This window comes from Agrilus planipennis, unplaced genomic scaffold (genome assembly GCF_000699045.2).
Source record: "Agrilus planipennis isolate EAB-ADULT unplaced genomic scaffold, Apla_2.0 scaffold5, whole genome shotgun sequence".
In the NCBI taxonomy this organism is placed as follows: Eukaryota; Metazoa; Arthropoda; class Insecta; order Coleoptera; family Buprestidae; genus Agrilus; species Agrilus planipennis.
The window spans coordinates 278,933-305,843 of NW_020442468.1; the positions used below are offsets into that span (position 1 = coordinate 278,933).

The 26,911-nt window shown below is 35.8% G+C and overlaps 2 protein-coding genes across 6 annotated transcripts in view; both read left to right on the top strand.

The window, feature by feature from the left end:
* LOC108736004 (potassium voltage-gated channel protein Shaw-like) overlaps window positions 1–26,911 on the top strand; it is a 184,865-nt gene that overhangs the window by 120,943 nt on the left and 37,011 nt on the right. For all 5 annotated transcript variants that reach the window (XM_018468264.2, XM_018468256.2, XM_018468290.2 and 2 more), the window contains exon 4: window positions 7,776–7,807. The gene's annotated coding sequence lies outside the window, so the exon portion shown is untranslated. The remainder of the gene's footprint in view (window positions 1–7,775; window positions 7,808–26,911) is intronic.
* LOC108736099 lies at window positions 3,024–4,280 on the top strand. The gene is made up of 2 exons (XM_018468394.2): window positions 3,024–3,159; window positions 3,829–4,280. The coding sequence occupies exons 1-2, from the start codon at window positions 3,079–3,081 to the stop codon at window positions 4,126–4,128; spliced, it is 381 nt and encodes a 126-aa protein (XP_018323896.1). The 5' UTR covers window positions 3,024–3,078; the 3' UTR covers window positions 4,129–4,280.

Below are 26,911 nucleotides of genomic sequence, written 5' to 3' on the forward strand. Positions count from 1 at the left end.
ATGAATAAGTCAATTAATTCATTAATAAATAGAACTCCCGGAGAAGATAGAAGGTCCCGGGTTCGATTCCCGGCGGGGGTGTGACAACGGCAACAACTTTTCCCTCATTAATTTGAAGTAGTTTGTAGTGGTTAAATAAAAAATCGAAAGAAAATGATTTCAAATTAATAATGACAAAAAGGTTTTTCTATCCCTCGGGAACACTTTTTTTGTGGATAAGAGATAGGCTATGTCTTTTTCTGTACCCCTGGCAATGTGTGTACAAAATTTCACGATGGTCAGTTAAGTAGTTAAGGCGTGAAATCGTAGCAAACAAGCAAACGAACAACAAACTCATATTCGCATTTATAATATTAGTTAAGATATCGATGAACCCATAAAATAAAAAACAAACAGCTAGTAATGCTAAAATAAAAAGAACTTCCATATTCGCGAAAGACTAGTTCAGAAATTCGAAAAAGATTGTTAAAGGTGTGTTTGGAGCGCGGCGATGTACGGGTTCGAAACATGGACGGTGGGCGCGGCGGAAAAGAAAAGGTTAGAAGCGTTCGAAATGTGGTGTTACAGGCGAATGATGAGGATACCGTAGATAGAGACGGTTAGAAATGAAGAGATTAGAAGTGTGAAAGTCAATAAAAAATAGGCGAAATAGGTTGGTAGGACATCTTCTCAGGCATGAAGGTCTAGTTGAGAGACATTTTAGAGGCAAAAACAGGAGTTAGGAGGAGTAGAAACAGACCTAGTTTAAATTACAGTTCGCAAATAGTTAAAGATGTGGGATGTTTGGAGTTTTAAGGAAATGCGAAGATTAGCTGAAGATAGGAAGGAGTGGAGGTACGTGTCCTACCAGTCTTAGGACTAACGACCTTATAATGATGTTGATGAATGCTAAAATGAGTTAATTTTCCGTAAAATATAAGGTAATTAATTTGCAAAATGCAAAAAACATTATTAAAGCAAATACACAAGTTAAAAGCAGTAATGCAAATAAACAATGATTAATTTATTTTCCATTGATAAGTAATCAATTAATTGTAAAGAGTTATGTTATTGTCTACTTGCACGTTTATTAATCATTGAAAAACAAGTACCTAATAAGAATAAAATAAAATAAATAAATCTTGTCAACAAAGCATTTATCGATAAGGATGAATTTGAAAGTAAGTGAAAAATTTCTTGACGGATTGCTTTCTTTATACCTGCCTACTTATTAACAAGATAAACATGTATACTTTAAGAAGTACCTACCTACGATTCAAGTTGAAAAATTGCTACTGATTAAAAAACAAAAAGCAAATTTTACATCAAAAAGTATCCAAGCGATTTAATTAAAGGAAAACAAATATAAGGAGAAAGAAAATCAGATGTTTAAAATGGAAAGCCTAAAATGGTGACCTTTTTAATTGAAATATAGTTTTTTTCGATGTAAGATATAATTAACAACAAACATTATCCATATTTTCATTAGTATAATTATATATCAAACCGGAAAAGGAATATATGGAGAAGATTTATCATTTAACTTCGCCTTCCTAAATTGTACGCTTCAGGTATACATATATTTACGAAATTTTAGAGTAATCAATACATGGATATAATAAATATAAGTGTAATTTGTCTGTACGTGCCGTTAAAACTCCGCAAGCGAATCCTGCGGCTTGATGGGGGTTATACAGTATGATAGACTTCCATCCCTTATCCATGAAGGTTTCGATATTTAGCTGCAAGGATTGGTTTTAAAGATATTTCGATTAAGAGACTGCCTCCTCCCCGAAGAACGTCATACAGAGAGTCTGTAAAGGTGTTAATTAAGTTTTGACGTCTGATCAAAACGTTACAAATTTCAGTTTCTTCCTGGATGCCCAATCTATATCTATAGGGCTCGAAAATGTTTTAAAATTTTCTAGAAAGTTCTAGTGTAATGCAGAACTAATTCTTCCTGACCAAAGCGGTGGTAATACTGCTAGTCAACATTAAAAACCAATAACAATAAATTTTATCTCACATACAGAATCAGGAACCTCTTACTAATAGAATATACGAGTATCCTAGGAATTTTTCTCTATTTACTACGGACAAATTTACATATTTTTTAGAGATTCACGGAATACTGATTTTACCGGATAATCGTGTAACCGGCATTATCTGTCTTCGCTGAAAGTATAATTGTAGTACAGGTCTGACGAAGGAAGCTGGCGAGCAGTCGCGCAGGTACTTGCCCATTTATGACCTATTTGGGTAAGTCACTTGGAACCGATACACAAATAAGCTTTCAGTGGGCGTAAATTATAGTATTAATACAGATAAGACAGTAACGTACTAGAAAATAATGTAAAAACATGACTTATCAATAAGAAAAAATTAACCTATTGCTTTTCTTTTATACTTAGTTTTCACATTCACTGTCATCATGGGAATCTCTATCACTGTCACCAACATCAACAATTAGTTCTTCTGTTTGTCTGTCTCTTACTTGCTCAGTGATCCCTATTTTTAAATATTTAATCTACGCACCTGAAGAATGAGGGCTGCAATCTTTATACCTAAAACTGCCTACTTTTGTCACCGCGCATCCACGCCATTTTAAAATTTCCGCCAGCTTCCAGCGTCAGGCCTGTACATAGTTAATGCAGCCAGATGGCAGGATTCGATGTTGCCAGACCTAGCGAAATTTCCCTAAACTTTCTGAATTTAGAGCTTTCTTAAGGAAAAGTGGGTTTTATTTATTGATAATTATTTAAGTAGTTGTAGATAATTAAAAAACAAAAAACTTCCTTTTTTGCAATTAAAAACTAAAAGAAAAAATCACTGTTCGTTTTATTCTCAAAATCGTACCAACTAGTTGTTTATATTATGATTATTGTCAAGTACTTAATGCGAAAACTATGAAAGTCCCCTTTTTTGATAAGCGATCTCTCTGATCTCAGTTTTAAAGGAGTTTTTCCGATAACTTGTTCCGATAATAATTTCAAACAATTTTTCTAATCACTTTCGAAACAGTATTTAAAGACAATGCGATTAATGCATCACCATCAGTGAGTCAACTAAACGAAAACAGAAAATATCAAAACATTCAAAATGATGTCTCTCAAAGTTTTGTTCGCGACAGTCCTTGGGCTGTTCGCATTTTCGGAGGGACTCATCAGGATTGAAAATAAAGTAAGTTCCAATCTCTTTTTACCTTATAAAAATTTATTAATGCCAAATACGTAGTACTACTACGTAGATGCCCTTTACGGTCACTACAAATTGTAAAATGCGTGGAAGATTGCAATAAAATAGTTGGTTAATACATTTGCGAAATTTTGGAGTAATCAACAACAAAAGCCAAGAAGACTAATTAAATTTCTGCGTTCATTTGTTTTAACTTGACAATTGTTTCGCCAAACTTCAGCGTCTTCGGAAGTTCTGCGGCATTTAATCCTAACTAATATTATAAATGCGAATGTAAGTTTGTTTGTTACGATTTCACGCCTTAAATACTCAATCGATCATCATGAAATTTTGTATACGCATTGTCAGGGGTACGACAAAGAACATAGGGTTGGTACCTTTCATTCAGAAAAGAAATATTGTTTTAGAGGGAAGAAGAATTAGTTTTATGTGGTCGTCGATGATCTTTGACAGGTATTTAGGACATCAATGCGAATAAAGCCGTGGATAAAACGTAATATGATATATATAATATAGAAACGATCAAAATTGGCAAAGTCTGCAATAAATTATCTGTGAGAATGGACGTATCTTCTTCGCCCATTTTGTTGCTAACCCTCGACATGCAGTCAAGTCAAGTCCATTATCATGTCTGATTAGCGTTATGATTTTCAGAGCGCCATTTCCCCTCTCAGCACAACAGTGGTTGGTAGCAACATGCCGGTGACATGGCAAGTAGAAGCAGCTGAACTTTTAACAAACGTACTTCAATTATACAATACGAATAATGTAAGAGCAAGAGCGCTTTCCGAACTGTTTGAAGCAACTCACATTAACTACAGTTGGTTTGTTGCTGTTAATAGTTCGTATATTTATAATCCACTCAGTTCTTATTACTGCCAACTTCGAACAGAAACCACTTCCGGAAATACCACCAATATACAGGACTTCGTTGTTTTTGCAGGAAATAGTTGATTATATTATTAGGCAAATACAATATATAGTAACACTCTTATTTTTTGCCTTTTTTATTGTCTCTAGCTAATATTCAAATTACATTATATGTAGAGCAAAAGTGAGGTTATATCCATTGCGTATGGTGTTCTCAATAAAGATTTTCCCTTTTCTTTTTTCCTTTTATCTGTTAAGTATTGTCAACAACTAGAATATTTGGAATAAAAACTGTAAAAAAAACTGTTAAATTATGAACTATTGCAAACGGCATGGTGAACACCATCTATGGCGCAATCCACATTTATGTTCAACAAGGCCTTTTCACGTAGGCAGGTAACCAAATGCTCATGGTGGTCAGTAAGTGGATACAGTTCAGAAATCAGATATCAATTAAGGTAAATGAACCTTGTTGAACATATTGAATTCTACTAAATGTAGCATTGTGCCACAGATGGCGTTCACGATGTCGTTTGTACTACTTCATAAGATGCTGTCACTAAGTAGTAGCCAGAGTTGGTCCGTCTCATCTTTCTCACCCGAACCACCACCCACCCATTCTCACGATTCCTGAAAGCAGGCTGAAGAGGGCCTTCCGCCCTACATTCGGGCGTAGTCCGGAGGGACTGCCCGCCCACCAGCATTACTGGCTGGTGGGAATGAAACGCCCAAAAGTTTTTTTTTTCTGTCTGTGTTCTAATCGAGCGGCATGGCCTAGAGGTTTAGACCATTGTTTAGGATTCGGAAGGACGCCTGTTCGATTCCGGATCCATCTGCCTTGGTTCATGTTTTCCTGTGGATTTCTTAGATCACTTAAGCAAATGCTGGGGCAATAATATTCCACAGATAATCTTTCATTCTCTTTTGTCTTCATTTCGTCCGTCTCATTGTTCTTACCCGAACCACCACCCACTCATCGCCACGATTCCTGAAAGGAGGCTGAAGAGGACCTTCCGCCCTACTTACCGGCGTAGTCCGGAGGGACTGCTCTCCCACCAGCATTACTGGCTGGTGGAAACGAAACACTCCAAAGTTTTTTTCTTTCTGTATTCTGATGAAGCATGATTTAAACACGAAAATAGTACAAAAACTCAAAATAAATTCAACAACTTGTTGAATTTTTTTGTGGCTAGGTATACTTTCATCGTTTGCAAAATTACAAATTAGTAAGTACTTTAAATCTTTTCGGGAGCAAGATAATTAGCCGAAAGAACGAAAGCTCTTTGCTTTTTTCTATTTAATAATTTAAAGGATAAATATAACTTTGAAAAGTTACACAGACTCCGCTTTGGAGAATTGTTTGAGATTTCAAGAAAAGCAAATTTAACATTAAAAAGCGTCCAAACGATTTAATTAAATGAAAACTAGCACAAACAGAAGAAATCAAGCAGATGCTTATAGAAGGATTATAATGGTTTTTAGTTTCTAATTTAAAATCTGCAAATGTTCTTTTTAATTAATATAACAAAATCAATATTGTACATTGTTTCACTTTTACCATGTTAAATAGAGATCGTTACCATCATAAGGTCGTCAGTCCTAAGACTGGTTGCACACGCATCTCTACTCTTTCGTATCCTGAGCCAATCTTCGCATTTCCCCAAAAGTAGAACAACCGACATCCTTCTCCTATTCTTTCTAATACCTCTACATTTCTAACCTTCTCTATCCACGGTATCCTTATCATTCGCCTGTAACACCACATTTCGCTTCTAACCTTTTCTATCCTCTGCTTTATATCCCTACTACTCCTTCCGTCCTGACTTATCTGACTAAGTATATTTAACATCTTGTTCCATTTAACATTGTCGAAAGCTTTTTCTAAATCTACAAATTCTATGTACGCACTCTTTCGTTTTTATATCGTTTTCTCTATTGTTTCTCTATTTTTTTTCATCCTCTTCTGTACAATTCCAGTTAAGATTTTGACGCATGGGTAGTTAAGCTGATTGTTCTAAATATGGATAAAGCACCTAATATAAGCAAAAGGCTTAATCCTAAAATTCCACATAAAATGTAATGTTAAAAAATTCTAAAGTGTCATACTCGTTATCAGTTAAAGACTCAAATTATGTTTTTTTCAACAACTTATACAGAAACCTTTCCATAAATTTTGTCTTATCGGGTAGGTAATTTGTGAAGTAGACTATCAGTAATAAAAAATGAAAAACTACCCACGGAATTGAATATTGCGTTCCTAAATTCTTTCAATCGTGTTACCTGCACAAAGTGCTTGTCCCTTTGTATATGTATGTGTATATAGTAAATGAGATTGCATTTACGATGTCGTTTAAATGTATTTAATGGCCGCTTGAACAGGCCTTAAAACGTAACAAAAACGATTAGATTGTCACAAAGGCTTCGTGGTAGTTTAGGTACTTTATGGGAGAAATTGTCGTAACAAATATCTATGTAGCCACTTAAAGTGACATACCTCGTATAGTGCTGCATTCTAATTTTCTTTGTTTTATATCCCTTTAAAGACTTCCTATTAGGGTTTCACCAAGACAGGGGCCTTGACCTTAACAAATTAGAAAATACCACAAATGGCGCGGTAAACGCCATCTGTAGTATGATGCTAAATTTACGATTACGTATGCCCCAACAAGGTCCATTTAAATATATCTATGGATATCAACTTGCTCAAACGAATCCCGGCGTAGCTAACCTCAACGTGATAGGCACGTTACCATAATCGAATAAAATAATTCGAAGTGGTCTGTATTCTGTCGAAACTGCCAGACGCGGATCGCCATTTCGATCTCTGTGGATCTCATCAGCGCGTCGCAGATAGCTTCGACAGAACACAGACCAACTTTTGCCTGCTGTCTTAACAGCGCGTTTTGGAAAATACCACAAATGGCGCGGTAAACGCCATCTGTAGTACGATGCTACATTTTATTATTACGTATTACTACAGATGGCGTTTACCGCGTCATTTGTGGTATTTTCTAAAACGCGCTGTTAAGACAGCAGGTAAAGGTTGGTCTGTGTTCTATCGGAACTGTCTGCGACGCGCTGATGAGATCCAAAAAGATCGAAATCGCGATTCGTGTCTGGCAGTTTCGACAGAATACTTAAATTATCTTAAATTTCCATTTTAATAAATTGTATCTGAATGTAGAATTTTGTACTTTTTCTGAATCTGAATCAAAATATAGGGGGTTCTATTAAAAAAAAAACTGGCAATCTCGAAATAATTTTTCATCTTTTGTCAAGACATTTTTTTAATGTAGCTAAGCCTTTCCTGCGGAGAAGTTTCTATTAAACAAACCTTCACCCCTCAACTACTTCTTCAATCATGTTGAAACGAGTAAGAATCTTTCGTGTTGGTAAAACTGGAAAATTAACTGATATTCAAATTTGAACTGTCTCTTACGGTATTAGATCGCTAGCATTTTAAATCACCAATAAATGTTTATTTTCCAGATAAAAAGTTTCTTGCTTTTCAATTTTGTATCGACCGTAAAAAAAGTTTGTAAGCACGAGACGTCCCACGGGCAATTTCTGAAGCACAAATTGAATTTCTCAGTTCTAACAATTTTCCAAATTGTGACAATACATATATACACACTTTACGATCTAAAATAGAAAAGATCGAATAAAGTTAAAAACTTCTATACCCTTTTGTTACACTTCGAATTAACTTATTGTTGTTATTTTTGTTTCAGGCTACTCCTTCCTCTTAAACATCTTGATGCAGGTAAGCACTGAATGTTTATAGTACTACCAGGATAATAAAACAAAAACAAAAATTACTTGACAATAATATTCTACTTTGTTGATGCATATTTTAATGAAAAAGTAATTTTTGTGAAACAATTTATTTCGTGGGGTTTGCAAAAAAATATTTATAGGTGAAATTGTAATGTTGTTGATATTTAACGGAAGGTCTAACTCACTGCGAAGGTTGTTTAGTTACGACGATCCAAATTGGCAAAATGTGCAATTAATTATCGGTGAGAATAGACGTATGTATCTTCATTCTTGTTTCCACTTAAGGATGTTTGGGAGGTATGTCAAAATGCTACGAGACAAATAAAAATTTGGAAGAACGTTCCTCATTCAATTCTAAAACTCCTGTAAAAATTGCAAATCGATTCACTAAACCGTTAAAAAGTTATTGAAATTTTAAAAAATTGTAATTTTACACGTCATTTTATGGAGATTCGTTTAAATTTATTTTTATTAACAGAAAAAAGCTACCAGAAATTTCAAACTTTTATAATAAGCAACTTGAACTCTGGAGAATCACTTTAGCATAAGGTTTTTCAAATTCACTAAATGGTTATCGAGGAAAAAATGAAAAATTAGCTGAAAATCTCGTTTTTACTTGATAATATAATGATAATATTTATAATTGTCTGAAATAAATGCAATTTTAAAGTTTTAATTATTATTTAAACATATTAAATCGTTTTACGCTCATTATTAATAGAGATTGAAACAAAATATTTTTTTGTTTCGAAGTTGAAATCAAGGCATATTCACTGCCAAAAGTTAGTTAAACATTTTCCATATTATTCGTTATTTCTTATTTTATTAAAAGTTTTTGGTCAAATTCCAAATTTTCTGTCAAACCGTATACTTTTTTTAGTATTTATTTACCTCATGATATGCTGCAAAACCTAATTAATAACGAATTTCTAATTTTATGTACTCTTGTCTCCGATAGTACCTCCCAAACATCCTTAAGGCTGTAGTCATTTGCTACGTTTTGAACACGTCTTGTTAGGTAGGAAATGCTTCATGAGTAGTACAGACAAAATGAATAGAGATAACCGAATAGTAGTAAGCGGTGCAGCGGTTAGAGGTTGCTTAGATAAGCAAAAGATCAGGGTCGACTTTATAACTGCCTGGTTGAAAATGTTGAATTTTCTTTAAAGTCTGATGCCGTCAACATACTCAAATTCTACTTGCTTGCATCTCTTTCTGTTACACATCAATTGGTGTAATGTTATTACTGTTTCTTTATTAGTGTCGTCTATCGTGTGTAAAGGTAGACGTTTTGTCAGCAACTGCTCTAGTCTAGTGAGTAAGATGAAAGAAGAAAGTAAATGCGACAATTTTATTGCGAACTATACCAATTTTGAACATCCCAACTATATCATCACTAACTAAATTTTACTGTAGTTAGGTGCTGCACCATCGTCTCCTGTTTAATAGGTGCAATAGAAAACTTTTCTGAAGCATTGTAAAACTTTTTATTTTATTTAAACTTATTTTTTACTTTGCTTAAATACAATCTATAGCATTCTCTTCAGTCACTAAAGGCTTGTTGGGCTTTTTACCGGAAATGGCTTGTGAAATTAGAATTGAAATGTAACTGAATATTGCTTGCATTGTAAGTACATAAAAGATAGCTTTTCAAACCCGTATTGAGGCAGTTGTAGTATTTTATGAACAGGAAATTAAATGAATTTCTTACAGTAATTGTGGGAAGTGGGTTTTATATTCCAAGCTTATTTCCGCTTTAATCATACATCCAATTCTATTTTTAAAAAACTGATTCAAAAAGTATATCACTCGGAATGAAAATCGATGCCCAAGAGGTCATCCCCTTCAATAAATTTAATAAATTTTTGTGCATTATTCAGCTGGTTTACGTGTCTATCATACATTCATATCAGCTGTGTCATATATAGATTCGGTTTGACACAAGTACCTAAATGCCATTGTAAACCTTTTTCACTATAAAGCAGCCGCTTAAAAATTCATTCCATTGCAACCGAGAAGCAATTTATAATGTTAAACTCGCACTGAAATCTCAAGTTAGCAAAATTCTATTTAGAAAAATGAAGAAAGTCGAGTCAAACTTTGGACATTAGGTAATATAGGATTAACAAATTGGTAAAGGCTTTCGCGGCGAGTCGGTGGACTGATACTGTTGCGATTCGGCTCTAAAAGCTGTCGTCCGTTGCAGTTGTTTCTTAACGTTTCACTAGCACGGGTGGCGAGCTTCTTTAGGGGTCCTTCCATTTTCGATGCTAGACAGTTAGTGTTCTTGGACGTACTAGTCAGGAAACGAGGCAACAAATTAGGCCACACAGAATACAACAAACCTGCACACACGGACAGGTATCTGCACGTCTTATCCAACAATCACCTAAGTCAGAAGTAGAGCATCATCAAGATCCTGATTGAACGAGCTTGAAAGATCTGCGAACCGAAAAATCATCAGGCGAAACTTGAACACTTAAAAACCACCTTCAAGGCGAATGTCTACAAAAGAAGAGGAAGATCGAGAGATCAATGTACTTTGACAGATTAAAGGGACCAGAGTTCCTGAACCTGAGACTTGAACAGACACAATATCAGAACCATCTTACGAAGAAGATCCAACAGACCATCAGAACAGCTAAGGACAAAGCTTCAGCTTCAGGGCTCTATCGCATATCGTCTTCCTGCGGAAAGATCTACGTAGGAACCACTAATATTTCGATGGGGACGAGATTCAAGAAATACAAAGTAACGGCGACCAAAAAATGCTCTTTTGGTACTGTAAATAGCTAGCTTCGGTCAACGGCTATCACAGAAGGTCATCATCGAGATCCAAAAACACCCGCAGAACTTCAATAAGAAGGAGGACCCTCAGACTCAACCAGATCTGGAACCCGATTCCAGGAACACCCAAACAGCATCGACCCGCATGCCATAGTTGACCGAATCGGAACAAAGACCTCTGAAGAATCTCGCCACTTGTACTAACGAAACATTAGGAGGCAACTGCAACCGACGACCGCCTTTAGACCTATATGTAGACAGCATTAGTGTTATATTGTTGGGAATAAAGCAGGGCGGTTAATAATGCACACCGTCATTATCATTGAAGACCGAGCGGAATGGCCTAGAGGTTTAGTCCATTGCTTAGCATTTGGGAGAACGCCGGTTCGATTCCTGGTCCGTCTGGTTTGGTCCAAGTTTTTCTGTGGTTTCCTTGGATCACTTAGGCAAATGCTGGGGCAATAATATTCCACAGATAATCTTTCACTCTCTTCTGTCTTCATTTCGTCCGTCTCATCTTTCTCACCCGAACCACCACCCACCCATTTCCCACGATTCCTGAAAGCAGGCTGAAGAGGACCTACCGCCCTACCTTCCAGTTTAGTCCGGAGGGAATACCCACCCACCACCATTAGTGACTGGTGGGAATGAAACACCCAAAGGTCTTTTTATCATTCACGAGTGACAGTGATTTTAAAATCTGGCAACATAGTTACATCATCGGGATGGTGAAGCTGTATGAAGAAGTCATGCAGTTTAGCCCGCCATTAACAACACGGGCTGCATATGAGTTTTAGGGTGCACGGATTACAAGTACGTCTTAACGTAATAGGACGTCCTTTTTAATTTAAAACATTTTACTTGCAAAAATGAAAAGTACTCCATCGTTTATCATAGCATTGCTGCTATCTTTTCTAATACTCAAAAGACAAAAATTAAAACCTTGTTTATTTTCCCGAAAAAAGCATGTGTTTGATACTTAATATCTCTAACAATTTTCAGAGTTTGTCTCTATTTAACTCTAGAAATTTTGAGGTAAAACAAAATTATACTGCATATAAACCCTAGAGCGCGTCATTTCGTAGATAAATAAAAGCGCCTAAAATCAAATGTTGTTTTTGAGCTTCTGCCATCAAAAGCTTTTATTTGATATACGGTTCACTTTGTTAATTTACAGAAATAATAATAATGAACAAATAAACTACGCTGGCGTGACCCTTTACCGTGTATGCTTGCTTTTAATTTCAATTAATCCATTTTTGTTTTTGTTTCATTAGTGTTGGCTACAATTTTCGGGATGTTCCTGAGTGCTTTTTACCGTACATGGGAAAGTAGTTGCCTTATCCAGTGAAAACCAGCAAAATTTATTTAATTGAAACTCCCAAGGAAAATGCACCACATTGCATACAGCCGTAGAACTACTGAAAAATAAAAAAATATTCAAAGTGGAAGAATGTCATTTATAGTCATATCTCTTCAAAAAAAATATGCTATTCAGCTGAAATTTTGTATGTAGTTTAAAAAAATCAAAAGGGGTGTAAACCTAAAAAGCAGCTTGCAGACAGAGACAGAATCTAAAGGTAGTAGTGAAAACAGCACCTTAGTTTTCGAATTAATAACAGAGATTACGACAAAGCCACCGCGCTTCAGCACGTGACGTCACCGAACTTGCGCAGTTCGAGAATCATACATTCTCCAGTGCTTTTAACGTTTTTTTCGATTTAACATTATCGATAGCTTTTTTCTTACATAAAAAATTATACTATATTTTAATACTATAGTAAAAACGCTATCTAGAAACTGATCCTCATGATATCGCATGTAGAAATTCCTGTAGAAGATGTATTTTAAGAAACGAAATATAAAAGGGAAATAAAAAAGTCGCTGCCATAGCCTTTCTCGTTTGAAAATTGTCCCAAGAGCAAAAAATAACAAAGACACGCTATAATTATGACCACGTCTACTTCGATCTTTTACTACTGACTCAATTTGTTCCCTAGACAGTTGGTATCAATTTGGGTATTCCAGAAAGTTGTCTGGCATCCTCTACCTTTTCTATCGTTTCTTATCGATCCTTCTAGGATAAGACGCTTTACATTAGTTTACATGTAAGGTACATCATATAATTACATAAAAGAAGCTTTTCAGATAAAAAATGCTATACGTGTAAACGTTTACACATTATTTAATTAAGTTATATTGTCACATACATCTCCTATCACCAGTTGATTACTACTGGTGTTGTAATTGAATAAAAACATGTATTCATTGGTGTAACCAACAGCGAGTAATTAAAAGTAACTTATGTTTCATTTTATTTAACAATCACATCACCATAGATGTAGCATCTTACTGCAGGGCGCATGCGTGAACGTGTTTTATAACCTAACAAGCTTAACAACTATAGATATTCTAAAAACGTCGACTGTAATAATAATTTACTAATATAAGAAACAGTTACATGATAAACACATTAATATAATTTAATAAAAAAAATACTATTATACGAAATACCCATTTTTACAATAAGCAAAGCAATAATAAACAATCTATTTGCTTAATATATTATAGAATTAAGAGCAGTTGAAAATGCAGACTTAGCTTCAAAGAAATACGATTAGCAACTTGCTTTTGTAGTTCAATTAGACGAGTAAGTCGTAGAAGGTTTGAAGATTACTAAACCAAGTCGTTTGACAGTAATGCAAGACAGGGTCTCTTGAATGTAATGAAATACGTGAACCCATTATGCCACTGTTAAACTGAACACGAATTAAAGAGTAGTAGACGGAATGTGTAATGTAACAAGAACGAAACGTGGCAGTCGGTACCTAAAGATTAAGGAGATGTTAGTTAAGCTAATGAATTTGAATTGCCTGTCAATTAACTCACCAACTGGAATTGCGTTTACATCTCATCAAAAATTATCTTTCATTGGCTGATTAAATGAGAAGTTGAGAGTATCTAAAGTCTCTTTTAAAGAAATCTGATTATTGAAATATAATTTAAGGCTAATTTAAAATGTTTAAATGTAGCTAATTCATGGTGAAATTGTGTAGGTACTTTTTGAATAAAATTCTACAGGTATTTCTGTACATTTAATATGAAGGAAAACACAAACTAAAAATAGAATTTAATTTCGTTGGCGACGATAAGCTCAAAAAAAGGTCTAAACCAAAAGGTATCGGTTGACAAGGACACTTTATTTAATGTAATTTGGAAATTTGATAGTAGGTACAATTATCATAGCAGAGGCGTTTAAAACATTTTATAATGGGGCCACTCCCGGAATAATGAGCTTATGTCTAATAAAATAATTCGAAGTGGTCTGTATTCTGTCGAAACTGCCAGACGCGGATCGCGATTTCGATCTTTTTGGATCTCATCAGCGCGTCGCAGACAGCTCCGACAGAACACAGACCAACTTTTACCTGCTGTCTTAACAGCGCGTTTTAGAAAATACCACAAATGGCGCGGTAAACGCCATCTGTAGTACGATGCTACATTTTAGGATTACGTATGCTCCAACAAGGTCCATTTAAATATATGGATATCTACTTGCTGAAACGAATGCCGGCGTAGCTCACCTCAACGTGATAGGCACGTTACCATAATGCTCATATCTAATTAACATTCATGCCTCGGCATACGTCCATTTTTCTTCGCGAAGTTTTTATAAATACAAAAGGGATTAACAAATCCTTTCAGCGGCGAGTATCAGATCACGACCTGGTTTCCAAAACAGAGACTTGACGAAAAATTGAGGGCAAGGTTTCATGTTAAATGTCACATATCTTTCGAACTTTCGTGAAGTTTTTGGAGTTTATTACACACGAGTCACCGAGTGGGATTACCAAGGGCAATATCGAAAAAGTTTTGAGTGTTAGAAAACGCATTTAAACTTCAATATCTAACTTATACAATGCGAAACTTCGCAGGCTGTCCTGAGTTGACCGCACGTCATTGTTTCTTTCAAACTTTGGCTAGTAAAAGAAGTTTTAAAAAAATGAAAATAAATAATATGGATAAATTAGTAGCAAGAGTATCAGTAGGTATTTCAAGGTAATTTCAACATAATTAAACAAAACATAAACCGAGTACGAATACCTACTTCGATCATTTATATGAAGATTTGCTACAAATTTTTATTAGAATTTTTTTTAATTAAAAATATCGTCATTGGGGGCTATCTATAGCGTCATGGTTGATACGCGTTCATGGTTGGTTTGATAGTTTATCTACGAGAACTACAAATATACACATAGAAAAGATACAAATAAGTGTATGTGTGTGTGCGTGTGGGTGTGCGTGTGCGTGTGCGTGTGCGTGTGTGTGTGTGTATGTGTGTGTGTGTGTGTACCAGCACATGCAGAAAGTAAACTTTTAACTAAGCTAGAAGGATCATAATTAAAAAGTTTCTAGCAACTTTATGTGTATTTAAATATCGTAGGTACTTTTCAGGATGCGAAATTGGTTAACTTTTAATAATTACTGCGACTTTTACCCCCATCAAACGAACGTCCTGGAAGCGAAAACCGAAACAGATAGAAATTGCTTTACAAACGCAATGACCTTTTTCATTTGCTTACAAAAGACTTAGACACTAACATAAAATCAATTCTGGTTTTCCTAGCGTTACCATCAATAAGAAAAATTGTTAAATCGCCTCTTGTAATCCTTTAGACATTATAGATTTTAAATAAAGTTAATACTATTCCCCTTCTTAAAATTTATTGACTGATTAATTCTCAGCAATGTAGATGCTCCGGGTCAAGCCAAAAGAAAGTATACTTTTTTCCTAAAATATACTGTTGTTCCAGTAGGTGATAACATGTGATTGAATAATCTCGAATGAAGAAGAAGTTAGCGATAGGCAAGAGGTGTGAATTGACCTACAGGACCATACACAAAACGATACATCTCGAACGATATCAGCTAGGCCACTCTTTAACATCAAAGATTGTTCAGTAACGCGTAATAAGCTAAAGGGTGACGTTTAAATCAACCACCACTAGTAATGAATGATTAAAAATAATCCATTGAACGTCAAACCATGGAAGATAATTATGTACACAGATGCTTCATTCCTATTATAATCGAAAAATAATGTTCGAATGATAACGGCATGCGATAGAATAATGCCGAATGATCGAGAAAGATCAATCAACATAAAAGAGAGAGGTGTGAACCTAAACATGGGCAACGATCATCCTCTCCTTGTCTAGAATGACAATTTATACTCCGTCCCTATATCCTTATAGATATCTATGGCATTAAACAATCAAACTAACGGAGAAATGTATTTGTTTTGTATCATATTGGAATTGTCACATAATTCAAGCGATTTGAACCGAATTCCCTCACAACATTTACGATAGCCTTAAAAATATTTATTGAATTGTTTTCTAGTTAGTACCTGTAGATCTATTACCTGCAATTACGTACCTGAAGGAAAGAAAAATTACTCCTTGGGAAATGCTCCAATTGTGTCAATACAATGATTGATTTTCTACTCGTTTTGTTGTATCGACAAACATTGTTCATTTCACAACTGGTTTTGTAAAATCCAAAAACATTTCTATTGTTTCCTTGTACTTTCAATTTTTCCTAACAAACATTAGTTGTTTCAAATAGATAAGTACATATTTTTTATTTAAACATTAGTTTTGGCTTACTGACCATAGTATATTTCTCGTTTTATTTAATTATTTTATTTAAATTCACTATTAAATTTAGTTATTCATGCATTAATTTTTTTACCCCAACCCTGAATTTAAAAATCCCATCAAAAGTTTCTATTAATCCACAATAATACCTAAATATTTAGCATCAGATAGTCGACAATGTTTAATAATTTATACAAGCCAGGTATAGTTTATTTCTTGCTACGATTTTCTTCGCTTCCTTTCTATTCTTTGCCAAAAACACAAGCCTACCACTTTCGCATTACCTATGTAAATAGTATAGGACCTGAGATAGTTCCATGCGGAACACCTGTTTCTACCGACATATTGCTACTGTTTGATTTATTAATCACAACTGCATGCTTCTGCTTGTTTTATTAATCACAACGGCTGCTTCTATTTGTAAGATAATTGATTTTTGAATGTAGAGATTTACTACTAGTATCCTCTCTATTTACATAATTTACAAGCTTTACTGTTAATAATTTGTGATTAACTGCATCAAGGCGATAACCTTTTTCCTTTCTTATTATCTCCATATTGTGTCATATCGTCATTTATCGTTTAATTATATTATTAGGTATTGTAAAATCCGTATGTGATTATGGTGCATATTTTGAACCGCTTTCATGTGTGAGTTGCCGTTTTATTATGGATTCTGCTCTATTAAATTGAAAGGGACATTGTTCCCCTTTGTTCTAAATTCATGACGTTTGACAACCCCACTTCTCTGTTTATTTCGATTTCCGCAACCAATTTTCGTTCCGAGACGAAAGTACGAGTACAAATAAACAGTAAACTAAATTTACCACCGGAACAAAATCGTTTAACTTCACCGAATGTTAGAGGGACAAATAAATCTATTGATTCGGCAAATACATATACAGGGTGTCCGGAAAGGGTAGCGGGTGCTTGTAAATTCAATAAATCAGAAAGCAAGATTTGTTTTGATAATTTTGAGACAAAATTTTGGAAAATTAAGTGCCAAAGATGATGTTGTCCACATGTTGACCCTCGCGCTGCTGACACTTTTCCAACCGGAAACGGAAACTAGCCGCCACGCGTCTACACATCTCTCTGGAAACGGCGGTCATTTCGGTGTGGATATTGTGCTTCAATTGGATGAGAGATCGTGGTTCTCTCTTAAGGTATCTCCATAAAAAAGGAGGTGTGAGATCGGGCCTTCTCGGAGGCCAGTTGATGGTGCCTCGACGACAGATCACTTTTTCCGGAAAAAGTTGATCAACAACCGCAAGCGATTGGTTTGAGGTGTGGCAAGTGGCCCCATCTTGGTGAAATCATCTTTCCACATTAAAACTACCAAACCCAAACAGTTGTGGAACCAAAAACTTTCTTAATTTGTCACAATACCGGTCACTGTTTACCGTTAGTGTTCGCCCTCGCCGGTCTTCAAAAAAAGAAGGTCCAATGATGCCTTCATCAGACATGGCAGCCCACGCAATAACTTTTGAACTATGTACCTAGTGGTTGTTCATGGTTCTGTTTTGGATTTTCTTTGACCCAGTAGCGACAGTTCTATTTGTTTACGTGACCATTTAAGTGAAAGTTCGGTTCGTCATTAAACAGACTGTTTTCAAACGTTGGAACACGTTGAAGCATTTCATTTGCAAAATTCAATCGGAGAGAATAATCGGTAACGTTCAGTTTTTGAATTAACTGAATTTTGTAGACTGTAAGTTTGTAAATCTTGCTTAAGAATCTTCTGTAACGACGATTTTTTAATGTAAACTTCTTAACTGCGTTTGCAAGCTGATTGAGACGGATTTTGACCCACTGACACTCTCATTTCTTCAATCGTTTGTTGTTTAGAGCGCGGGCGACCTGGATTGTGAATTTTTGCAGTCGAACCTGTATTCTCGAATATTCGAATCCATTTTCTGATAGTATTGTTCTTCGGTGCATCCTCTGCATTGAATTTTTCCCGATGTAATCGTTGAGCTATGATCATCGGATCACCATTGCGATAATAGCCGTGTAGGCAAAAATTACGATAGTCTCCCGGATACACTTCCATGGTCATTAAATCTCCAGTGAAGTAGTGAAACAACCTATCCCTACCTCATCCCTCCCGACCGCGTCGTTACAAGGATAGCGCAGATACAAATACCCCCTAGTCTATCTGGACACCTGACCGAGTGGCATGGCCTAGAGTTCTAAACGATTGCTTAGCATTCCGGAGGACGTCGGTTCGATTCTGGGTCCGTCTGCCTTGGTCCAAGTTTTTCTGTGGTTTCCTTGGATCACTTAGGCAAATGCTGAGGCAGTAATATTCCACAGATAATCTTTCACTCTCTTCTGTCTTCATTTCGTCCGTCTCATCTTTCTCACCCGAACCACCACCCACTCATTCCCACGATTCCTGAAAGCAGGCTGAAAAGGGCCTTCCGCCCTACCTTCCGTCATAGTCTGGAGGGACTGCCCGCCCACCAGCATTACTGGCTGGTGGGAATGAAACACCCAAAAGTTTTTTAAAAGTACAATACGCTTGTGTGATGTGTAAGTAGATAGGTTGGGTTTAAGGTTTACATTGAATTGCCCTTTCAATACACTATAAGGAAAAGTTAAATTAGTGACATTCCTTATTACCTTTTACTTTACTTTACAACCTCTTCGATCAAACTGGAACCGACCAACTATGACCAACCGACAATTCACCCACTGGAGGTTGTATATTACAAAAAAGAAACTTTATTTGATGCGAAATTATTCTCAGATTATTAAACCTTTCAAAGTTAACGTCAACTTTGATAGCTGTATCACAATTTTGATAATATGAAAATTATGTACCCGCATATGCAGAAAGTAAACTTTTAACTAAGCCGGAAGGATCATAATTAAAAAGTTTCTAGCAACTTCATGTGTATCTAAATATCGTTGGTACTTTTCGGGATTCGAAATTGGTTAACTTTTAATCATTACTGCGACTTTTACCCCCATCAAACGAAAGTCCTAAAAGCGGAAACCGAAACAGATAGAAATTGCTTTACAAACGCAACGACCTTTTCCATTGGCTTACAAAAATCTTAGAAATAAAACCAATTCTACTTTTCTTAGCGTTGTTATCAAGGATTTTAGCGTCAGATCTGATGATTGGATCAACGGATAGGGTGCTGTACTTTGATCAGAAACTGATCAAAGGAAAGGATACTGTTTGCTGATCAGTTCCTGTTTATGTGACCAGATCAAGCGATGTACTCTGATCAGAAACTAATGAGACGGCCGTATTACGGAAAATCTGATCCGGATCTGATCATAATCCGGATTCCCTAAACTAATTTCCAGTCGGTTGGCAAGACGGGACGACGCTCTTGGCCTTGCGACACTTCAGTAATCTAATTATTAATTCTTATTATTATATTAACGTATTTTGTTTAGCACATTTTCAAATTTAATTGCTTTAATACCTAATACCCAACTAAATTCGAGTATAACCTTGAAGAGAAAAACGTCAACGGTGTTCACTGTTTATTCACTTGGCCCTTTCGTAGCCCAGGGCGTTTTTCAATTAGCAAATGGAGCTATGAAAGGGACGAAAACTCAAATGCAGAAGTGCGCAGAATTTGCTGTTTTGGTTCATTTCTTTCTCTCTATATTTGCAAATTGAGCCGGTGCAGTAGCTACAGAAGAGGTCTCGCTAATCGCATAGCCATTTGACCATAACGAACGAACAAAATAGAAAAGGGCAAAACCCATAATGCTGAATTGAAATCCCCGCTAACTACCGTTTCATTTTAACTGTTTGTCAGCTTATTATACCCTTTTAACTGATGAAAGAGACCGATATAAATGTGCTCATGCAAGCGTTGCGGAAAAATATTACAATTGATAAATAATTTAATTATAAAAGGGTTTTATCCATAATTCTGTTATTATACTTTTGAAGCGAAACTTCTATAAAGACGACGGGGTATTACGATTTTTTCTATCATGAAAAAGCGTTAGGGTCGCGTGTATGGGGTAGACAGTATATCGGGTGGTTTGAGGCGGCAGCGGTGGAGGGGCGGAAGGAGAAAAAAGTTGGCGGTGGCGGAGAGAGGGCAACGGCTGTATAAGATGGATATAATGCGCAGTCGCAGGGAGAGCGGGGAGCCCGCTAGGGTCCCGGCGGCGTGTGCTGTGCTCAGCTGTTATTTTCTTACCTCTGCTCTCCACGTGGCTGGGCATCATTGCCTCTATTTGCGGTCTGTGTTAAAACCAAATCATAATCAAAATATTTTCAATCATATAGGGTGCTCTATTTTTCTTCTGAGCGCTACCTAACTGCGTTATTTTAAATGGAACACCCTGTATATTTGAAATATAACGGTACTGTGTGAAAATAAATAAGAGTAAGACAAAAATACTGATAATGAACAATAACCATGACAGGCATAAAAATAAACATTTTTTGTATCATAAATTGATACTTTTACATCATATTTCAACAAGTACATGAAAATACTCGGATGGTTCTGTAAAAATTTTCAATGAAATTACTTAAGTGTTCGGATTTATTAGTTTAAAAAAAAGAAATAAACTACTAATGTAGTTTCTATCCGCATTTGAATAGGGTTAAACTCCATTTAATATGAGACTGTCCGCAACACACGTATGCAACTAATAAATGACATGGTTTAATATAATGCATCCCTGGCATCTGTCATTTAACGTTAACTTTTAATTGCAAATCAATTCTCGTGAACGCTTCCCTTAAAAGTTACGGACAGAGGAACAAAATTATTATTTGATTGTATCTGACAGAGGTTTGATAAAGGTTAATATGACCTTTTCAACTTCAACTAAACTTTGCGACCAGCATTATAAAGAAGGGAATATAGAGGAAAAAAGGGAAACCTTATTTATTTTACAGCACTTTTCTTTCACTACAAGCTGCCGTAGACCCAAACTTTTATTTTCTATTGAATCAAAGGCGCATTGAACGCCACCAATACGGCAAGTGGATTCAATTTAGGGACAAACTTTTGAAAACAATTTTTTATTTTCACGAATGCAAAACTTTTAACCTTTCAGCTTTTTAATCTAATTTTAAGCCGGTATATTTAAAAACAAATCTTCTTTCTTGTTTCCACTTAAGGCTGTCGCCTTTTAACTGCTTGGTTGGGATTCCATCCTTAAACAAGAGTCTTTGTCTTCCCAAATTCCTGGGAATGTTGAATTTTATTTATAGTCCGATGCTGGCAATATACTCAAATTCTGATTGTCTGCATCTCTTTCTGTTACGCATTAATTCGTTGTGTCCGCTACAATTCCTAGCTGGCATCTCTTTTCAATGTTTAAGATATTCCCTACATCGTCTGTCGTGTGTAAAAGTAGGCGTTTCGTCAGTAACCGCTCTAATCTAGTTAGTAAGTTGAAAGAAAAAAGTAAATGCGACCGTTTTATTGTGGACTATGCCAAGTTTGAACGTCCCAACTATAGAAGCATGAACATTAATGTTAAAAGTAATCTCTAATAAGAGAGTTTACTCGCATTGGAGTTAATAGTAGTGTTAAGAAATTAGTTTGAATTGGTGGTGCGGCTGTTTCAAGTTCATGATGGAGATACTTATAGACATAATTTAAACCAGGGGTGGCCAACCCAAATGTTCGACCACAATTAATTATTTAGAAGTTTTTTTCTGCAATACAGAATAACTTTCAGAGGAGCGAACCGCAGATAAAAAAGTATACAACTTAAATTTCCTTCATGAAAATAATCTTCATACTTTATAAATAATTCTCTTTTCTTCGAATGAATCCTCATAAATCCGAGGAGGTTGTGGGAATCCCGTCGCATATTTCATAAATCCCTGTAAATACGTACACAATAATTCCTGTTGTTCTCTATTGTTGTTACTAAAATTGTACACATTATTAAAATTTTCATTAGATGTGAGATTTAAGTAGTAGAAAATTGATTGTTGTTCCGTACAAAATAAATACAAATCCTACGAAATTCCACAATAATTCCAATAAATTAGTTATGAGCAAACTGTCCCAGTCTTAATATTGATATTGGTCTTTACTTATTCGATCTTGGTCTTGTTCTTGACCTTGGTCTTACTGATGTAGACTCGGTCTTAATCATTCATACAGTCTTGCTCTTGGTAAGACGAAGACCAATACACAAGAGTCTTAGATTTTATGAATAAATTCCCTTCAATTCTTAGAATTCAAACAAGGTATAGGTACTCCATAAATACCCAACAGCTTACCTCTCGTGATGTTCCTAATCATTCAGAGAAATGGAAATCATTTGTGACTTGACAACTGTAGGGTTTAGGATCGATTAAAATTATACACTAGGTTGGAAATTATTGGAAAGTATTAGTGCATGGACCAAACAGACTTCGGTATTTTCCTTATATTAAAATGTTATAGTATGAATAGCTATAGGAACAATTTTATGGACTTTTCCAGCATCTGTTTGTTACAAAAGTATCAGCACGAAGTTTCTGGTTGTAGTGGTTGTATGAGATTGGACGTCTCTCTATCTCGATTTTTCGAAGTGTAAATTTCTGTATTTACATTACCTTTTACTGTTTTGTACATAGAAAAATTGTGACACTACAGGACAAGAACTCAATATCGATATTATTTATTATCTGAGATACACAATCATTCTATTGTTGAGTGTTCCTTTTCGACATATATGTCAGTGACAATAAAGTGTAGAAAAAGACTCAGCGATGCGTTAAAGACTATCGGAAAGCAGCAATTCATAAATGTCTATCTGAATATTGGTTTGACTACTGCTGAAATTGCATCGTATTCATGACAATTCCAAATGTATACGCGAAATAAGAATGTTTCTAAAAGCATAAAGAAACGTGAACAAGAATGATTTCTATTACATATTTTATTATATTTTGTTCAAATGCTTTCATGAGCATAAATTTACAATTAATAATTCATGATATAAAAAATTTTCACACGAGTGTCAAAAATATGCCATCTGTGGTAGCAATACCCCATTATAGTATTTGACTCAGTTATTAAAACGTTTGCAGGTGTCACATTTTAACATATTTTATAGTACCAAGGGAATCGTCCATAGAAGACGTCCACTGTTTTTCGACATATACCATACCCCCCCCCCTAAGATCACATAAAGTACCATTTTGATGACCCCCTTTGTAAAGACGTCAATGTTTAACTGAAAGTAACTTTGTTTCGTATTCAATTTTTTAAATGATATTAAAAAATAATAATGTTTTTTTGAGGACATCACAAAGTCCTACCCCCCGATATGGTCACAATTCGATAACCCCCTTGCCCCCAAGGAAGTAGATATACGTATTTGAATCTTTAGTGCAACCTCGTAATTTGGTAAATGGTATTCTATGGTTATCAGACCCATTTGATAATAACTTCTCAGTTTTATGGACATTAGAAGGTCTCGGGCAAGTTATACCTACAACGCATTCATTCGCAATTGCGCTAGAGTACATGATCCAAGAAAACCTCAGAAAATTTTAGACTTCGGCAAATGGGCGCGGAGACGATCCGAAGTCCTCCAGGGTGCTAAGTGATGCAAGGAAACCACAACCGGTATGCTGCCAAATGGTAAGCAATGGTCTAAACCTCTGCCCCTTCGGTATCCATCACACCATGAGCTCTGTTTTATGTTGGAAGAATTACTTATAACGACTAGTAATGAATAAATCTGAACGGATCTGATATTCTGTGTAATTAATCTCATTAATACCAGTAAGTACGACTGTACCGAAGAGGTACACATGTCTACCAAGTGGAAATTCGCGTAGTGTTTGAGGGCACCTACAATAAGGTCCACTCTTTCAGAAGTAAGTCTTTTTGAAACCACCTGTAACGATTGCAACTAAATTGGATGTAGATACGTGAACTTTTGCGAAGTATATGTCGATGTAGAGTAGAATTATTTTCATACAGTTTTGATAGAGAACGGGTCATTTTAATTAGTAATGTACAACACCACATGTATACGAATCGCATAGATTAAGTGCCCGACAGTCGCTCCATCTAAGATTACATAAATATATTCATACGTTACAGAATTTCGAAAAAAGAAAATGATTGTTGTATTTCCTTGATTCACAAAAATACATTTTCCGTTAGAACGGATTTGTTATATACGAATCCATCACACAATTCTACGTATCGCTGCTAAATACATAATTGATGAATGGTGCAAGAAAAGGAATAATATATGACCACATATTATAAAGATTCAACCGCATGGATCAAGATATGTCAAAACGACAGAAGATGGATGAATTTATACGCTCCGTAAATTTAATTTTTCAGTTCGTTTAAGATAACTACTGATTAATGGTCTGCCATCTAAAAAAACATCCTGAAGACATTTCTCTAGGAAGTATGTGCACAATAATTCAGATAAATTCCCAGGTAAAAAGCTCAAATTTGAAGGGTAAAAACTAAAAATTTACTTTCACCTTCAGCTTAGCAACGTCATAACTGCATCAATAAAAGGATACCTATTTGCAAAATAATGACAATGTTCGGTCTATTTCATGCTTTTGGTCTTTTCTAAATGACGTTACATTAATGATTAAACATTGCTACGGAGCTGCTGTCCGTGACGACCCGAATTTGCTCCAGAGAGTCATAACTGCTGACGAATCATGGGTTTATGGTTATGACGAGGAAACCAAAGCTCAATCATCCCAATGGAAGGTGACGCACGCGCCAAGACCAAAAAAAACGCACCAAGTTTGGTCGAATGTGTTTTTGTCTTGCAGTTTTCTTCGATTTCAGGGGCGTGGTACATCATGAGTTCTTGCCGCAGGGTAGAACGGTCAATAAGGAATATTACCTGCAAGTCATGTCCAGTTTGCGCGAAGAAATGCGCCAGAAACGCCTGCATTTGTGGAAGAACAAAAATTGGCTTTTGCTCACACATCGTTGCTTGTGCGCGAATTTTTGGCCAAAACAACACACAAATAATGCCTCAGCCACCGTATTTCCCAGATCTGGCCCCCGGTGACTTTTTCTTATTCCCGAAACTGAAGAGGCTCATGAAAGGACAACGATACGCTGCGATTGAGGAGATAAAGACGGCATCGAAGGAGGAGCTGAACAAGATTACAAAAAATAATTTTTTGAAGTACTTCAAGGATTGGAAAAAACGTTGGCACAAGTATATAATATCTGGTGGGGATTACCTTCAAGGGGATAAAATAGATATTCATGAATTAATCATCATTATAAGGTCGTCAGTCCTAAGACTGGTTGGACACGCACCTCCATTCTTTCCTATCCTGAGCTAATCTTCGCATTTCCCTAAAACTAGAACAACCCACATCCTTAACTATTTGCTAACAGTAATCTAATCTAGGTCTACCTCTACCCCTCCTAACTCCTATTTCTGCCTCCAATATGTCTCTGACTAGACCTTCATGCCTGAGAAGGTGTCCTACCAACCTATCTCGCCTATTTTTTATTGACTTCCATAGAGTCCTCTGATCTCCTATCCTTTCCAATACCTTTTCATTTCTAACCTTTTCTACCCACTGTCCATATTTCGCACCCGTACAACGCCGTGCTCCAAACATACACCTTTAACAAACTTTTTCTAATTTCTAAATTAAACGTTCGCGATCGTAGTAGTGACCATGAATAAATAAATAAATAATTTTTGAATAAACACAAAATTCACTATACTTTTTGAACAAACGTACAGTACCGTCCACCAGTTTTGAAATGTATCATGTATTTCATAAGTAAACAGCTGCCCCACGTCGAATATTATATACTAGTATCTATGTATGCACCTTAGATAAGTAAACATTAGGAAGGGAGTCAGACACACGGTTCAACACTGACACCTCTACCTTTTATATGGGCAAAAGATTAGTGTGTTTAGATTTGCAGATGATATAGCAATATTAGCATCTAGTAAAGAGGAGTTAGAGATAGCAATGGGACGAAGTATATACTGACAAGACGTTGAAAAGAACATCAAGTGGACAATTTTAAACGCTCAAATTCTTCGTCCGAATTTAATTTGATTTCGGACGATATGAGGTCAGGGAATGCTTATTTCTGTTTGGTAGGTAGGTATTTCATCAATGTGTTTCGGCTTTCCAATATCCACTGGAGCAATCGGCTGTGGCTGCGAGATGTGAACGAATCTCAGTTCAGTATGGTGCGGAACACCACTCTATTCCATTTCGTGAAACAAAACCTATCTCAATTTAATTTGATTTCTAAGGGTCACAAAGCCCATAGCGATTGTTCCGATTGGAGCGCGCTAGGTCGAAAATTCTTTATTCAATATTTAGGTACCGTCACGATCACGGAGAAATATTAAATGTCGTCTGAGACCTTTCATCACGCGTGAAAACCCGAAAATGAAAACAAAAGACTCCAGACAACATTTTCATCATCACAATTTATTGTATCTCTAAATTTCAGTAACGTTGTAAATATCTTTAGGTGTATGTTTGGAGCACGGCGTTGTACGGGTGTGAAACATAGACAGTGGGAGCGGCGGAAAAGAAAAGATTAGAAGCGTTCGAAATGTGGTGTTATAGGCGGATGATGAGGATATCGTGGGTAGAAAAGGTTAGAAATGAAGAGGTATTGGAAAGAATAGGAGAACAGAGGACTCTATGGAAGTCA

What these genes read in the sequence shown, in the direction of transcription:
- LOC108736099 (XM_018468394.2), top strand. Translation starts at nt 3,079, where the DNA reads ATGATGTCTCTCAAAGTTTTGTTCGCGACAGTCCTTGGGCTGTTCGCA. An exon ending in TCATCAGGATTGAAAATAAA is followed by an intron (nt 3,160 to 3,828) that starts GTAAGTTCCAAT and finishes TATGATTTTCAG; the next exon opens with AGCGCCATTTCCCCTCTCAG.